The sequence below is a fragment of the Thermobia domestica genome, chromosome 1, assembly GCF_964235325.1.
Source record: "Thermobia domestica chromosome 1, izTheDome1.hap1.1, whole genome shotgun sequence".
NCBI lineage: Eukaryota > Metazoa > Arthropoda > Insecta > Zygentoma > Lepismatidae > Thermobia > Thermobia domestica.
In genome coordinates, this window is record NC_137454.1 from 87278115 (window position 1) to 87295711 (window position 17597).

General features: G+C 36.9%; 1 protein-coding gene across 3 annotated transcripts in view; it reads right to left on the reverse strand.

Annotated features, from left to right (window-relative positions):
- Positions 1–309: 309 nt before the first annotated feature.
- LOC145687147 (tyrosine-protein kinase transmembrane receptor Ror-like) overlaps positions 310–17597 on the reverse strand; it is a 396459-nt gene continuing 379171 nt past the window's right edge. For all 3 annotated transcript variants that reach the window (XM_081760607.1, XM_081760610.1, XM_081760612.1), the window contains exons 8-10: positions 16904–17077; positions 10616–10774; positions 310–1080 (exon numbers count right to left, since the gene is read on the reverse strand). In XM_081760607.1, the coding sequence (XP_081616733.1) occupies positions 790–1080; positions 10616–10774; positions 16904–17077 (624 nt within the window). In that variant the 3' untranslated portion in view covers positions 310–789. The remainder of the gene's footprint in view (positions 1081–10615; positions 10775–16903; positions 17078–17597) is intronic.

Consider the following 17597-nt stretch of genomic DNA (forward strand, 5'->3'; position numbering starts at 1 on the left):
TACACTGATTATGTAAAATTTTCAGTTCGTAGGAAACAGTTAGTTTCTCAAAAGAATATTGTGAAATATATTAATGAGGTCAGTCAAAATGGCATGTAAAATTATTTACAAAATGTTGAAAATATTCTTAGTAATATTTATTTTCCCCTCGGGAAGTACCCGGACATTAACAGATTTTAACTGTAAACTTGGTCACTTGTTTCTCTTTGAAATGGATAGTTTATAATAATTTTTAATCATTTCTTTGTCTATCAAGCACAGCTGAGTAACATTGCGCAATGTATTTGTACCTTTTCTTTTTTTTAAGTTGTTGTTTATAATACACATGGGGAAGCCCGCACATTTTAAGGTTCTCTTTTGAAGTGTCTCACTTTTCGTTATTTGTAAAATTTAGTAGAGTACACATTGAAATAAGATGTATCGTCTAAGAATCAATTAATGTGTATACGTCTGTTATCATGGTCTCTTTCACCAGCTTCCTTTGATATGGCTAGCTTAACGATCGATTACAGAACAACCGCAACACGAGGATTAAACTTGAGCAGTGGCAACTGTCGCTGAACAAATATACTGTAAGCACATAGGCTGTGTAGGCATGCTGTGCATTAAGACATTACGTACCCGCAACTGTATTTTTGGTCTTCCTTACAGAACACACGTTGTTCAAAATGTACACACACACACTTCACAAGACACACCACTATACACACAAATGCAAAAAATGTGACTTTTTTTATGATATTGTACTGCACTCACTTTACGTTAAAAAAAGAGAGAATTTATTCAGTCTCAATCTGGTAAAGGTTGTAAATATTCGTTTGTCTTAGCTGGTTGTGGAAGCAAGTAATTGTCTGCATCCAGAAGTTCTTTGTTATTTGGTACCACTGGAGTCTTTGGCGGTGATGGGAGAGGTGAAGATGATGGATTCGAACTGATTTTCACAAGACGTTCATAGATTTCTGTGAATTTGATTCGGTCTCGTGGTTCTGTCTTCCAACAAGCACGCATTAGTTCACAGATACTAGTTGGACATTCTTCAGGAGGAATTAACATAATTCCCTGTAAAATTAACTTCACTACCTGAAATAAAATAAAAAAAATATAACATTTAATTTTGTATCTGTACAAATATTATAGACATACAAATATGTAGATAGTTTTGAAATAATAAAACATCTAGACAAACTTCAACTCGACTGTATAGTACGGCGTTGGACTACTGTTAGCTCGTAGTATGGTTTGTATTCGATGCAGAATTCAGGGAAATTACTCGTGAATCGTCTCCATAAAAGTAAAGAATTATTCTTAATGCACTACAGAACCCAGCTTAATTAGTGATGAGAGAGGATGAAATCTGCGCCAGATTAGCCGCTCTAAAATTAACCACACATGATTAGCAATGTTTAAGACGGGGGGTTGAGCAGGCCTGGGGAAGTGTTAAGTTTATCCTGATGTTCCTCAAACCAAATCTAAATACTTTTGGCTATGTGTATTGGGATATTGTCCTCTTGCAAGAATGCGTCGTTGGTAGAGAGTATCTGCATTATAGGCTGCAAATGGTCATTTAAAATATTCACGTAATCACTGGTAGTAATTCGTCTTTAATATGATCAATGGAATACCATGAAATTACGGCGCTCACCAGTACGGAGCGACTGCTGTGCTTAAAGATAAAAAAATGTAACACCATGGTTGTCCACGATACATAAACCCGGCTTATTGTTGGAAACAGGAAGAAAGATGACTCATCAGAACACATTCGTATTAATGTCTTTCAATCATTGGAGGATCATGTTTTATGTTTTCAAAGCCATTTTTCTTGGGCTACCTCATTGGGGACGGTTGTTAGATAAATTAGAAATCTCATCACGTTTGCAGATGTTGAGGTTATATATTTCTCATCGGGGTGGATTGTAGAAACAAGTCATTTTAGAAATTGACTAGCCTTTGGCTAGCTGGCGGCTCACATTTGCTCGGCCTACGGCATCGCATCTCTTATGTATCAGCCTTTGCATCAACAGTGAATTTCGTGCATTTGCTCTTCATATTTCCTTAGTTTGCCCAGCTGGGAGCTTCGTCGTCATACCCCCACCTTTGCTCGGCCTATTGTCTCGCACCTCTTAAACCCACATTTCTACCAAATTTCAAGTTTCTTTTCCTATTTCAACTATCTAAAAGATAAGATTTTTTATTCGAAGAAAACGCCCATTCAAATAACATTTCCCCTTTAGACTCCTTAAGAACTAAAAATATTCCCTTTTGGCAATTTTTCTGTTGTTTAGTCACAGAAGGCTACAATCATGAAAAATTTCATCTGTCAGTTCATGTAGTTTTATGTATAGTTATGATTGAGTTCTGCAGTTAGTTGTGTTACATTAGCTCTGGGATTGTCGGTGACAGTGATCAATGTTGGTGATCCATGTCACCTAGATTTGATTTTCATCCACTATGCCTGTTCTCTGATGATGTCTTATCGCAACCTTACAAGGAAAGATCACAAAGTGTCTCCGCTGATATTCGAACGAGACAATTGTGTTTGCATTTGATATGTTATAACTAGACGAATCCCAAAGTTATACGTACCACTGGTCGGTATATCGTGACTTATGTTACAACATATTTTCTAATGTAAAGCTATTAGCTGGCAGAATAGGTTGAACTAGGTCATTTGTTTGGAAACGGTTGGGTAGATGGAAAACTCGGCCAACACGTATCCCATCATTTTCTAGGACATACTTTTTAGGGTAAAATGTTTGCCCTAGGGTCCCAGACGGGGTTCAACTCAAAACTTTCAAATAGCAAGGTGGTTAAAGGAGCAGTTCGACTTAGAAATGCATTTTTACAATTTATTTCCATTTGTAGAGTTGAAAATTCTAAAAGGAATGGTGTTTGTTTGATCGCGATACGTTCAGTCGTTAGCGAGTAACAGAGGAAGAAAGATTTTGTGATGACGTCATAGGTGGGCAAAGAGCGAGAGCAGGCTTACAATACATACTACACAGTGCCAAGCATTTCGTTTGTGAGAGGTGCGGTGGCACGTTCTAAGTGCGGTGGCACGTTCTAAGTGCGGTTTCCTTTTCCAGAACTGGTTGCAAAGACTTACAAATATCATCTGCATGTAGAAAATGATATCTGATGGTGGGCTGTACAAACATTTTTATAATATTATAAAACGTATCCTATAAAGCATGAGTTCAGCGTTTCAAAAAAAAAAAAAAAAAAAAAAAAAAAAAAAAAAAAAAAAAAAAAAAAATCGAAAGCAATATGTAAATAGATGGCGGACGAGATTGCTGCAACACCTAAGTGCCTTTTCTTTAATCATTCTTCCGATTCCCAAACATAAGTATGTTCATTTTCACGTTTTGTTGCAATTTTTAACGCTGAACCTATAATTTTGTGCTTCAAGGTATGTACAGGAGCGCAACATATGAGGCAAAAATGAAATAACATCTGTAAAGTTTGCCAGAATACGAAAAACACTTCACTGGTTACATTTCTTTTATTCTCATAGCTGTCCGCGGAACAACTCTCATCACCCGTTTCATCATCATTGTCACATGATACAGAGAAATTAAACGATGAATCAATGTCTTGAGGAACAGTCATCGTCACTGATTCCTTCTACAAGCCGGTATATTTCACTCCCTAATTCACATTGTATAGCTTATTTCTAAAGCAGTATCTTCAGAATCATGAGTGACATCGTCTCTATTACCCTCTAATGCCTCGTCTTGACTACAACCGTCAATTGCGTCTTGTACGATATTTGTACGTTGGTAACTGGACATAGATCGGTGCTTGTTCAATGGCTCGGATTTTAAACCTTTCAATAATATACTTGGAACAGCATTCTTTCTCAGTTTGCGTGTAAATAATTCTCCTGGCATTAGCCAGAAGTGGATCTAGACGGTAAAAACTCGGGTGGGGGGAGTCAGAACCCAGACTATGATATGTATATCATGTTTCCTAAAAACTTTCAAAAATATCTAATTAATAGCTCAAATCAATTTTGTCACTCAAAAACTGGGGGGCCTAGGCCCCCGGCCCCAGTCTAGATCCGCCACTGGCATTAACTTTTCTTTTAGTAAACTTGACTTCTCGAAGGCAGGCTCTTCAAGATGTTTGGAACACGAGTGATTTTATTTGGTACATTTTTTCCCATTGATTTTCTTCAGCCATAACTTATATCGATCTGGTGATTTCTCACGACTTAGAAACGTAAGAAAAGATACTTTACGTCCTCAGCTTCAATTGCACAAGAATTACAACCGAAAACACAGCAGGTGTTAGGCATTTCTATTTCACTTCACAGACACATCACGCGCTGTACTAACACGTGTTTTCTACTTCACACTAGTGTTCTTTTCAGAAAAAAATCCGGGGGGGGGGAGAAAGGGACACTTAGTATTCGAAGAGGCACATTATTTTTACACAGTACTATTATATTTATTACATAATAGACGTATTATTTTGGTGTCCTCCGGGGGAATCTTTCAGAGCTCCGGGAGACAGTGCCACCATAAAAAAACATGTCTGGAAGAAACACTGTTTCGCACAACAAACGTAATTACTGTTCTCTCTCTCTACTCTTTTTTTTATACTAATGCTATAGGAAAAACAACTTACAAAAACTTCCCTTAAGAATTCAACACAGAGCAACTAACAAATCCAAAACACAATCTATTAAATCCAATGCACTATTAAAGGTTTATCAGCTGCGTACAAGGGAGTGGTTGCTGACTCACATTGAGTTTCTCGCGTATCCCACCAATGACATCAGCATTTACGATTCATCAAAAACAAATGTCTGTAGAAGCTGAACGAGACGGCCTATCAAGATATAAAAAAATACGGGTCTCTTATTTTTTGTTACTCTTTCTATTGCACCAAACTTGTTTTTAACTCGAACTGCTCCTTTAAGTAGCACATCATTTGAAAGCTATGGCCACCCCTATAAATCGGAAATTGTGAGACAAATGTGAAAACAGGAAAGCACATTTGGCATTATTTTCTAAGTGCAACGACTCAAAGTGAAAACATCTTGTCCCAGGGTCCCCACAGGGTCCCAGCCCTAACAGCACAGGATGTGCTAGTCATGTGCCATTTAGGTGTCCCAGCTACTTTTAGGTACCCGACACTTGCTACATAGATATTCATGTGCTAAGTATGTACCTCAGCTACCTACAGTTTTAGGTACTTGTTACACTTAATTGATATTTGCAACTATGTACTACAAATATACCTGGCTGTTTCGCACTTTAACACTCATTTGTTTTTATGTCGTCACTTGAGACGTATATCTGTCATGTTCTAGGTACGTCCTTTAGGAATATACGGTTTCATATACTCTAACAGCACAAGATGTGCTAGGCATGCTACATTTAGGTGTTCTAAATTCATATCCCACATTTGATGCATTTGTTGCTAAGCAACAAACGCATCAAATTTATTAGATGGCAACTGTCGCCGATCATTTGAAAATGAATATGGAAGAACCATGAAATAAAGTAAATAGGCACTCGTCATTTTGTTATAAAATTACGTGGCGAGTATATTTTATCTGATCCCAAACGGTTATCGTCGAATATATGCGGTTAAAGGAGCACTCTGATTAGCCAAATTCAAAAGATTTCAATAATTTATCCCTCTACAAGCGACATTGTTTTCATCCCCTCCGTGGCCAAGTCGGCAGAGTACGCGGCTAGTAATCCAAAGGTTGGTGGTTCGCGCTCACCCCGAGTACTTGTTTTTATACTTTTTTAAAGTGTTTTTTTACACTCACTTTAATGTAAACACATTACGCATATAGGCGATTTAACATATTTTGGGGGTGTGATTTTGTGGTTCATTGACGCTTACGGCATGGGGAAGATATCTAAAACATACTAGGCACGTTCCCCAGGTACATGTCAGGCATGTGCTTAGGGGCGGACATAGACTGTGACTATCAATTGCTATCCATGTGATTTCTCTCTCAGAGGTACATAAGGCATATACTGGATACATTCCCATGTACTTGAGGGAACATGATAGGCAAATGCCTGCTATGTGATTGTGCTGTTAGGGAGGTAGGGTCCAACTCAGTTTCCAAAGAGCAAGGGGAGTTAGGTAGCACATCGTTTGAAAGCTGTTGTTAAATGAAAGAAAAAGGAACAAGTCTCGACTCTCTACGATAACTCTATGTAAAATGACAGAGGGTCAAAATGTAAACACGAACCTGATTGAAAAGTCTATGGACACCTTGAATCCAAGAGGGCCGCTTAAAACCTATGTCGAAAGTAGAGGTACTGCTGAAGCTAGGAAAATCAAATTTGGCGTGAATGTTGGTCAGTAAGCGTAGATAACGAAAAGATACGAAATGTGCAAGAACGCGAAATTTTGAGTTCAAAATGAGGCACTATGTATCATACGCAGGTTCTGCTCAAACCACTGGAGCTGGAGAAGAGAAATGTGGCATTTACGTTTATTGTCAATAGTAGATATCCACAAAATGTCAAAGACGTATCATCTGCAGTGTTGGGTAAGTTACTTGTAAAAATGTAACGCGTTACAAGTTACTTTACTTTCTCTTAAAATGTAACGCGTTACTAGCCCCCCAAAAGTAACTGTTACTTTACTTCGAAAGTAACGCGTTACTTTTAGGTCCGAAACTTTAAAAATGTGAAAAAAATTATGACGTCAATTTTCCGTACTACTATTACTACCGCTATTATTATTATTATTATTATTATTATTATTATTATTATTATTATTATTATTATTATTATTATTATTATTATTATTATTATTATTATTATTATTATTGCACGTTCTCAATCGCTTTATGTAAATGCAAGGACAAATTTTTACTTGATATATGAAATTTTTACTTGAATTTTTACTTTTTATATAATGTAACATTGATAAAATGCCATACTGCGTTACTCGTAGGAATAGACACGAGTGAGTTCGAGCGAGTTTTCTTTGACACTCGATTCGACTAGAAACGGACATCTTTGAGCTCGACCCGAGAACTCGACTCTGAAAATTTCCTCGATCTTAACTCGAGTTGAGGTCGAGTTTCGAGTACATTCTTCAAGTATATTACTGTACATAGACAGTATAATTATTATCAATGACACTACTACTACTACAACTTATATTATTATTATTATTATTATTATTATTATTATTATTATTAATAATAATAATAATAATAATAACAACACTGTATATAAAAATGAAAGATAGGCGGTTTGATTTGAATACTAAAAAACTAGTTGATTGCCATCCTCGGTAGTCGTGAAGTCTAGGAGTCACGAACTTCTGAATTTGGGTTGAGGGTCTAGGTTGAGTATTCGGGCTCGAGCCAAACAATGTTAAAAGTTATAGGTCACTGGCCAAATATCTTCAAAACTGCTCGGCCCGGGTTTAGAATTGTCAAGGACTCGAGCAGCTCGGCTCACAGCTCATTCACTATCGACCCGAACCGAGAAGTGAGCCGAGCCAACAGCTCACCCAACCGACTCGGCTACAGCCCTCGGCTCAGTTGAGCCGAACCGAGCAAATGGCTCATCCCTACCAAGTCAGCTCGAGCCGATGGTTCACCCCAAGTGAGCCTGCTCGAGTCATCTTCTTAGTTGAGCCGAGCCGAGCTGAGCTTGTTATAAAAAATCTCTTGTGGTCTCGCTATCAAGATGAGACGAGATGCGAACGGTGTCCCCTCTCTTGAGCAATACTAAAAGTATTCCATATTACTGTTTCACTTCCATTTTTCATGCCTTTCGTTTTCCAGTGTAATCAGGACATGATTTCAAGACGACTTAAAACGAACGAGCCATTTATCAAACTCGACTGGCCTCAAAACTCGACGCGAAAAACTGAATCGGCTCGGAACTCGACTCGATGATATTAACCTTGACTTGACTCGAAACTCGACTTTTAGCTTGACTCGTGCTCATCCCTATGCGTTAGAAAAAATGGTTGCTTATTAATATTTCTGCTAAACTAATTATATAATAATAACAATGTTGTTATGTAAAATTAAAAATAAAGAATATAGAGAAACATTACACTACTCTGTAATCAACTGGACTGTAGGATAAGCAAACTGATCTGAAAGAACTCCAATATTACATACCATCAGCAAACTATTTTCTAGTAAGAAAGTAGGCCTGCTCATCAGAACACAGTTTATTCATATTAACCCCTTATTGTAAATCGTTAATTATGGCACCCTAGTTGTTGATAAATATTTTCTGCCGGGACACTTCAGACACTTTACTTTTAAATTCTGTCCGCCATCATCCTCAGCTCTTAAGAAAAAAGTATTATTTCAAATGTTCGAACGGTAAAATATTTTCGTTCTCCATCTTTAGAAAAACAACACCAATCAAAGTAAAATAGACTACTGGTATCATTTCACTCCTAGTTCACTCACTGAATGTATTAATTTGAGCTGTCAAAATCTACAACAAAATCTTCCAGGTGCTTGCAATCAGTACACGTGATTTCCCTAAGGCTGTCCTCATCTTCAAAAAACAGCTAGTGGCACTACGAACTTATCTGTTTCTCTGTGTGTCTGTGACTGTCGGTCACTGACATAGGTAGTTCATGCTCGATTGTTTCATTCTGAGAAATTCACTGACAGGAAAGAAATATTTGTTTCCGAAAAAAAAATACATATATTATAGTTACTCATCTGAAATGTAACGCGAAAAAAGTAACGCAAACTAAGTACGTTACTTAAAAATTTGTAACGCGTTACCGTTACAGTTACTTTGGAAAAAATGTAACGCGTTACTAGGAAACGTTACTTAAAAAGTAACGCGTTACAAGTAACGCGTTACTTGCGTTACGTTACTTCCCAACACTGATCATCTGCAATTCAATATGACTGTCATCGTGAAAAATGTGTTTGAAAATAAATGCTGACAATTATGTTGCATCTGGTAATCACGACTGACAATTATGTTCCATCTTCATTCATTCGACCCATTGTAATAAAGAGATCTACGAGTGACCCGACCGAAGTACAGAAGTTGTTGTCTCCAGGCGGCAGCTCTAATCGCCGCAGCAAACGATTGGAAACATCATAGAACGGAGACTACTATTGTTTTATTTATTTGTTTATTTACCATTTCGATAATTTCTTATTTCTTTGTTATTCTCACTTTCATTTTCTATCCTGCTTGTATCATACATAAATTAGTCCGTCATTGTGAGCTCATCTTCTTTCATTTCGCAATAGTTTTCAAGCAATGTGCTACGTAACTCCCCTTGCTCTTTGGAAACTTTGAGTTGGACCCTATCTGGGACCCTGGAACAAGATGTTTTCACTTTGAATCGTTGCACTTCGAAAATAATGCCAAACGTGCTTTACTGTTTTCACATTTGTTTCACCATTTCCGATTTATAGGGGTGGCCATGAACTTTCCAACTTTACGCTAAAAAGTATGTTCTTGAAAATGATGGGATACGTGTTGGCCGAGTTTTCCATCTACCCAACCGTTTCCAAACAAATGACCCGGTTCAACCTATTCTGCCAGCTAATAGCTTTACATTAGAAAATATGTTCTAACATAAGTCACGATATCCCGACCAGTGGCACGTATAACTTTGCGATCCGTCTAGTTATTACATATCAAATGCAAACATAATTGTCTCGTTCCAATCTCAGTGGAGCCACTTCGTGACTTTCCCTTGTTAGTATGCGTCACTGTTACTCTCGATATACCTAATGCTCTGGCAGTCTTTGGAACCTACATTTATTTCTTTTTGAAAATTTGAGAGATATTTCATTTTGCAGCACTATTGTTTGGAATATTGCATACGTCAACATTACTACATTTCTCGGGTGCTTCTCATCACCCAACACAGCACTAATACAAGGCAGCACAGTGCACGAAAACTCAATGTTATCAACTTAAAAATTACTTGTCTTGTCTTCTTCACCATTATTGGTGTTTAATCACTTTTTCATAAAAATTACTTGCTGCAGAAAATGAGCATTTCCATTTTCAGTTTTTAAAAATTAAGTTATAAATTTTCAGGTACACCTTTCTGCCCTTGTTGCCTATTGAAATTAGATTCGAAATAACAACAGATCAAAATTAATTAAAATATTAGAAACAAGGAATTAAATAGAGAATAAGTAATATTATGTACTGCTATGCGCTGCATAATGCCGACAAAATGATTTTAAAATAATATTTTAGAGCAAGTGATTAATATGAGATAGAAACTCTATAGGTTAATTTTGTAGTTTAAGCATTAACGGAAAAGTGGACAGAAGTACATATATTTATTAGTATTATTTTAGTACCAATAAAAATAATATTGCTGGTTATAATACTTGCAGTGTTTCTAGACGTACAGGGGAGGACATATATCTAAACGCGTAAAATCAGTATTGTTTCCATATGTACAGACATATTAACAGAATATAGTAACTACTTAAATTCTTACTAAAATGAGAGTTTTAAATATTGACGAACTTATAAGGATATTAATAATGTGTAACGTGAACTCAAGGCTCTTATACCTACTATCTTGTAGTATTGATGGAAAATACATTCCATCGATCTCTGGCTATACAAGATATTTGCTGCAGGACAATATGTATATAAATTATTACCTCTTCATTTGAGTGACCATAATATGGTTGTTTTCCGTAACTGTATATTTCCCAGAGAACAACTCCAAATGACCAGACGTCCGATTCAAGGGTGAAACGACCATACATTACACTCTCAGGCGACATCCATCGCACCGGAAGTAAACGGGAACCACCAATCTGTGGAAGAAGGTAATTTTATTATGTAATAATAATAATAATAATAATAATAATAATAATAATAATAATAATAATAATAATAATAATAATTTTGAAATTATGGTAAATGATCTCCAGTTGCCAGTAAAAATTCAATATTCAGTTTATACTAGTAGTATCTAAAAATGAACAAACCATTTCTTTAGGAAGTGTAAAGTATATTTTTCTCTAAGTTGTAATAAATTGTACCCAGATTGGATCACTGATTTCAAAGATTTTGGAAAAATGTAAAAATCAGACGTACACACTTCTTGAAATTTATCAAATCAAATTTAAGAAAAAACAAAACATCTAAAATATGATTATTTATTATATTTTTCGTTGTTATTATTCGAAATATAGACTAAATTAGAAGTTTATTGGTTGATTTGGAGCTTTGTTTCCCGTAAGCACCGAGGCTATATAGGACATGAATCTACAGCCTAACGTAAGATCCGAACTACATGACTTCTGTACTGTAAAATGTCTCCTTTTGGGATAGAATTAAAAAGCAAAAGTGATACGAAACTCCTCGATCTGATGATCTGTCATGAGACTAAAAATAATCACAATCTAGAATGTTGTTTTTCGAGTGATGAATTTTATAAATGCAGTAATATCCCATGTCACATAAATATCAAATTCGTGCAAGTGAATAAGAATAATTTTATTGTGTATATGAAAGAACCCCACGTACCACGTTTTCCATCTGTTCAAAAGAAGCCTTTTGTCTCTCTGCGTCTGCAGCTGAGTGATTTACTTATGTTTTGTGAACAAGATCTTCCATATATTAAGGTTACTCTCTTTACGTGTAGAGGTTCAAAAGAGACATGATAATAGTGAAATATATTACTCTTTGAAGGTTGAATTTTCCCAGCGCAAAATGTAAGAGAAATTTGACTGGTTGCCCACCTCTTCCGTGGACATGTATCTATAAAGGTAACCAAGAAAGTTCAGACTTTTTTTTTTTTTTTTTTTTTGTGGAGGTCTGTGTTTTATTGGCCCTCACACCGTGAATTGAATGCTAATAGAGATAAGGCGAAGGTCAATTGTTGGTGTGGGTATATCAACATATTACCTGGTTGTGGCAGTTCAGTTACATCGTGAACTTGCTTAAGGACAGAGTGAACATGAGACCTCCACAGAGCGTCATAAGGGCGTGTAAGTTGTACGAGTTCGAACTGGGTTCAAATGCTGCTGCAGCGGGGCGGAAGATATACCAGGTCTTTGGAGAGAGTGTCGCTATACGTGTACAGTGCATCGGTGGTTTAATAAAGTTTAAGGACGGTGGCGAAACACTCGAAACGCACCAAGTGCCGGAAGACATGTACTAAATGAAGATCTTCAGGCAGCAATTGAGGTGAACAATGGACAGAAATGTGAGGAGCTGGGACTACATTTCAGTGTCAGTGAGAAACCATTTGACAGTATCTTCGTCAACTTGGAAAGCACTACAAGTTGGGTCGATGAGTCCCACATGATTTTATTCCGGGCCAGAAGGCAACACAAGCAGACACCCGTGTTTCTTTGCTGTCTCGGGTCATTTCTGGACAGGGATCTGACATGTAATGAGGAGTGGGTCCTGTACAAAGCTCTCCGGCGCCGATATAATTGGTTAGCATCCCATGAATCGGTTCCGAAACAGCCGAAACAAGCGCTGCACCGGAAGAAGATCCTCCTGTGTAATTTGGTAGACTGTTCGCGGCATCGTGCATCGAGAACTGCTGCCAGCTGGTCAGAACATCAATGCAACTGTGTACTGTCAGTAGTTGATCCGTGTTCAAGAAAAACTCAAAATTTCGAATCGCAAAGGGGTCCACTTGTTACAGGACAACGCTAAGCCCCACGTGCCTAGGATGACCCGAGACACCATTCTACACCTTGGATGGCAAACAGTATTGCATCTGTCATACTCCCCGGACATTGCACCGTCAGATTATCACCTGTTTCATTCCTTGGACAATCACCTTAGAGGAAGTCAGTTCAAATCCCTGTAGAGGTGCAAAATGCACTTGATACCTTCTTCGCTTCACAGCCCACCAAGTTCTACCACGATGGAATCTATGGTCTTCCAGAACGTTGGCTGAAGGTCGTCGATGTTGAGGGGACTATTTTTGATCATCCAGGTACGTCTTAGGTGACACATCGATTTTCGAAGGTGGAGGGTGGAGAAGCGACAAAACGTTTTGGTTATCTTTATACTTGTTACTGCTAGAATGACACTTTCACCTGCTTGTATGTCGCGGCAGTAAAAACATTTAATCAAAAATTAACCTGACTATAAAGTAGCATTTGTACGCTAGATTAGAGACAGACATTTTTCGCCTTTTATATAAATTAGTTTCCACAAATTACTGAAAATTTGGGTTCCGACATATACCCTTTTGGAACTGGTAATCCTTGCGTGTTGTATTTTTAGACTGCGCTCGAGTTGTTTGTCTTTGGATAGCACAAACTATGCCTATGAAGAAATTATTTATGAACATTCAAATTCGGGATGCCCACGAGACAAGATTTGAGGATGTCTCGTCTCGAAAATGTGCTGTAAAAATGATGTCTCGACCCGTAAAATGTATATTTCTCTATTGGAAAAGCTGTGCCTCGACTCGAATTTTGTCAGGAAAATTCTGTCTTGTCTCGTCTCGTGCGCATCCCTAATAAAAACTAACTTGTTTCAAATCTTAAACTTGATACGGCAGACTCAAAAAGTCGCTTGTACTGTCATCTAGTGAGGATTGTCCTCAAGGAAGGTGGTATTTTTTTTTTTTTGTACCTACATATGTCAGCTAGCTCTTCCATTTAGCCAATTAAACCTGTTCATGCGTTCATTGCTTTAAATTTAAAATACTACCGTTAACACTTGTAAACCACTTGTGACAAGAGTGCGTTGTGTTGATGACAGGGCTCATCATCTACTTGGTACACTCCGCATCAAAAAATTGCGACAGCTAACGCCGTAACGCCGCCGACAGCTAAGGCCACCCAATATACACCTTCTTATCCCATAATCGTGTCAGGCAAAGAAACCCCCCCTCTCTCTCTCTTCCTTTCTTCTCTCCCATACTAAAATTAGCTAACAACATGAGCGCAATTCTAATTTCAAACTACACATGTGCTAGTATCGATAAAATGAAATAACAAAACCGAGACAAAAAAAGATTCATAGGTTGATGTAGGGAGAAACTGAAACACATACAATGAAAAATTGAAACCAATGGATGTCTATTACACAGAGGTTCAGAAATGAGGCGGAGAGAGAGAGAGAGAGAAGAGGAGAGAAGAAGAAAAAGAAAAGGGAAAAGAGATAAAACTGTGGAATTCAAACGTAGTGAGAAAAGAACCTAACATTATAAAGTTCCGTTTCCAGAAATCCAACAGTAATATAGAAATAACGTTTGTTTTTACATATTTTTTCAGAACTATTCGAATATATAGAGGATGCTTTAAACATTCATTATGTCACTTTCATAATGGATAGCATACTCAATTTCCAGTAGAACTGTAGATCTCCGAGACACATCTAGGATAATGTCAAAAGTTTAACACACATGCTTTGTTTCCGTGTGGTTCGATTGCAAATTCGGTAGTGTTCATTGGACGTACTGATCAAAGATACATTCTAATATACCGAGTAGGTAGAGTTGATCATATTCTCCATTTCAGACTACTAATGCAAACTGAACCAAAAAAAAAAAAGAAAAGAAAAAATAAAGAAAGAAAAAAGGAAAGAAAGAAAGCAAGAAAGAAAGAAACGGAAAGAAAAAGAAAGAAAAATGAGAAAATTGAAGAGTGCTATTTTACTGCTAAATTTCTATCAAGTCCGAACTGTATCGTAATGAAAAGTTACAAATGTTCGAAAGAAAAAGTTTATGTTCCTCATAGATTTAGCATGTTTCAAATTTCAACGTGAATAAAACACATTGAATTATAGGATGGAAACAAATTTTCTGTCGAAGTAGTATAAATATAATTCTGTTTTCAAATAACCAAAGAGGTTACCATTTTCTAGTCTTTTCCAAAGATGTATCTGTTTTTAACATCCAGCATTGATTTAATCTCTTCCGAATATAACGTAATTTGCACAGATAGAATGAACATGCTAAGAGCTCAAACGGATCATCGTGTCAGTCGGATGATGTTGGTTAGGTTATAGACCACCACTGGCTCGAGGATTCAAATCCGTAGTGATCCGGTAATTCGACTGAGACTCGGCAACCCAGAGGATAAAAAAGAGATTTTATCTATTCCCTTGCGTTTAAACAGTATTTCTGTCAGAGATAACCAGGACTGGAGATGTTATCCCCAGAGCACGAGAAACACGGGGATAATCACCAGTTGTCCATAAGTATGTCAAGAACGGTATAATTTTGTACTTCACTGTGGGAGTTTCTCATCAGTACACCGAACCTCCAATCTGTTTGTGGTGGAATATGCAGCTGTGTGAATAGGAGTATAACAATATTTTAATGTATTAATTTTACTTGTAAGTTGTAAGCTATTCATTTTATTTATAAATTGCATTTCTTTGTCATGCTGTCATCAGACATGATTGTAGATTTTCAATGAAGCATGTCTTTCCTGTGCTGCCATCTTTTGATGGAAAAGCAAGTATCTTGTCTATAGGTTATTTGTATGACCCCCAGTAGATCTTAAAAAGCATGGGAGATGTAGATGTAGTGCGAACATAGCAGTTTACGGCGCTGCACTTCCAATCTCTTTCCTTCGTGCTATGCCATTTTATATGTGAACATGGCATGAAGTGGTGAACATCTAACTTTTCTGATGGAGACAATTTTTCAAGAATAGAGATTCCGTGATTATTGTACAGCGGCTCAGTCACCAGGCCTGTGCCGTTGCGATATGTTTCTTTGAGGACACCTAAAAGCTGAAGTGTTTGAACATAGGTCTCTGTGGACGATTGTACTGAAGAATGCCATTCACAACGCGATCGCTGCAACAATATCGGAAATGAGTCCCCGAATAATGTATAATGCATGAAGGTAAACATCTAAGCGATATAATTTTCAAAATTCATTGAATACTCAATATGTGTCATGGTAAATAAATAGCAAACGTTGCTATGTATGATGGTAATATAAAATGTTGATGAGGATCTATGTTCCCCCTGTTATTGACATTTCAAAAAGAGTATATCATTATGCCAGACCCTCTGGGTCTTATGCAGAGTCGTTTTCACGTAGGGGAAAGTCGTTTGGTATCGAACAGCGGGTACTATCGGACAAAAGCAGTTTTCGTTATTTCCCGCTTAAGACAGCACCCGTAAAGCAGACAGTGTGTTGATCGGAATGAACTAGCCAAGCCCACGCCTTAGTGGATTTGTCCGATGAAGGGTGTGCATCATACTTTGAGGTTTTTGTGTGGAACATTATAATCTGTGGATTTTTTGGGGGGTGAAGAATGGATACAGTGCAACACATGTAAAGACTGGATCCATGAATAATGTGCAATGTTGAAGACAGACTGTTTTATCATTGTGATTTGTATTAGGATAAAAAATAACTATTCTTGATGAGACTAAGAAGTTTAAGATCTATTGTTTACTTTTATTTTATACTGTATTTTAAAGCCTAATAAAATTGTATTTTTGTGTTTAAGAACTCCTGTAAGCAAACAGCTAGCATTTGTAATTTGTTCTGTTATTAAATTACCTCAAAACATTAATTATCTATAGTTTATGTTTGTCCGATACCACCCTCTACGTTTTAAGGACGCTAATTTGTGTTACATTTGATTTTTAACAAAAATATATATTATTAGTTTTTACCCGTCAATCACCTTTAACATGTTGTGTGTAAGATACCAAGATATCATTTTGCGCATTTAGTAATTGGGTATAGCTATTTTTCAGCCTGACAGCCTACAAAAAGCTAAGGTGTCCGATATCAGACGACCTTCCTCTATGATTAACGTCATACTAAAGGCTTGACTACTGCAAGAAACATATGTTAGTCGAACACTTTAGTATGGCACTAATCACACGTCAGAACGACTCTGCATAAGGTCCTGTATGTTTAATAAGTTTGATGGAAATCTTATTTTATAAATAAATGTAAATATAAATATATCTTATCAATTCTAATCCTAAGATACCTTATAATAGTCACAGGTATAAACATCTCTGCTCATTCCAAAGTCGGAGATTTTGACAGAGAGTCCTGAGCCCACAAGGCAGTTTCTACATGCAAGATCTCTGTGGACAAATCTCTGCGCTGCTAAATATCGCATGCCAGCAGCTATCTGTAGGGCCACCGAAGCCAGGGCTTCCTATAAGTTAAAAAAAAGAAAGAAAAAAAATGTTTAATACAAGACATTTTACAAATACGAAAAAATATCTTTTGAAGAAAACAATGCCAAGAATTCATTCTACTTTGAAATCAAACCCAAAAGATTAACAAGTAATGACAGAAATTCACAACATATTTTTATGGTTTTTGAAAAAATTATGTAAAAATTAAAATAGCGTTCCAGCATTTAGAAAATATCTTGTGTGTTGAATAATGAATATGGAATCCCACTTGGAATCTTTCGTAGAACTATTTTTGTGACAACTATTTGACTAGTCTGGATTTCTAGATATGAATATACTGAAACCGGAGATTTCAAAGTGGGTAGTGCTCTTTGCTGGACGACTAACCGACGGGGCCAAATGTGAGAGGTATACATCACATTTACACTATGAAGGAAATAAGTAAAGATAAGGAAGATTAGATGTTTGCGCTATACAATGCGTGGCTTTTTTTGATCACTCTGTATATGAAAAATTAAAGTGGTTCTGTATCACAAA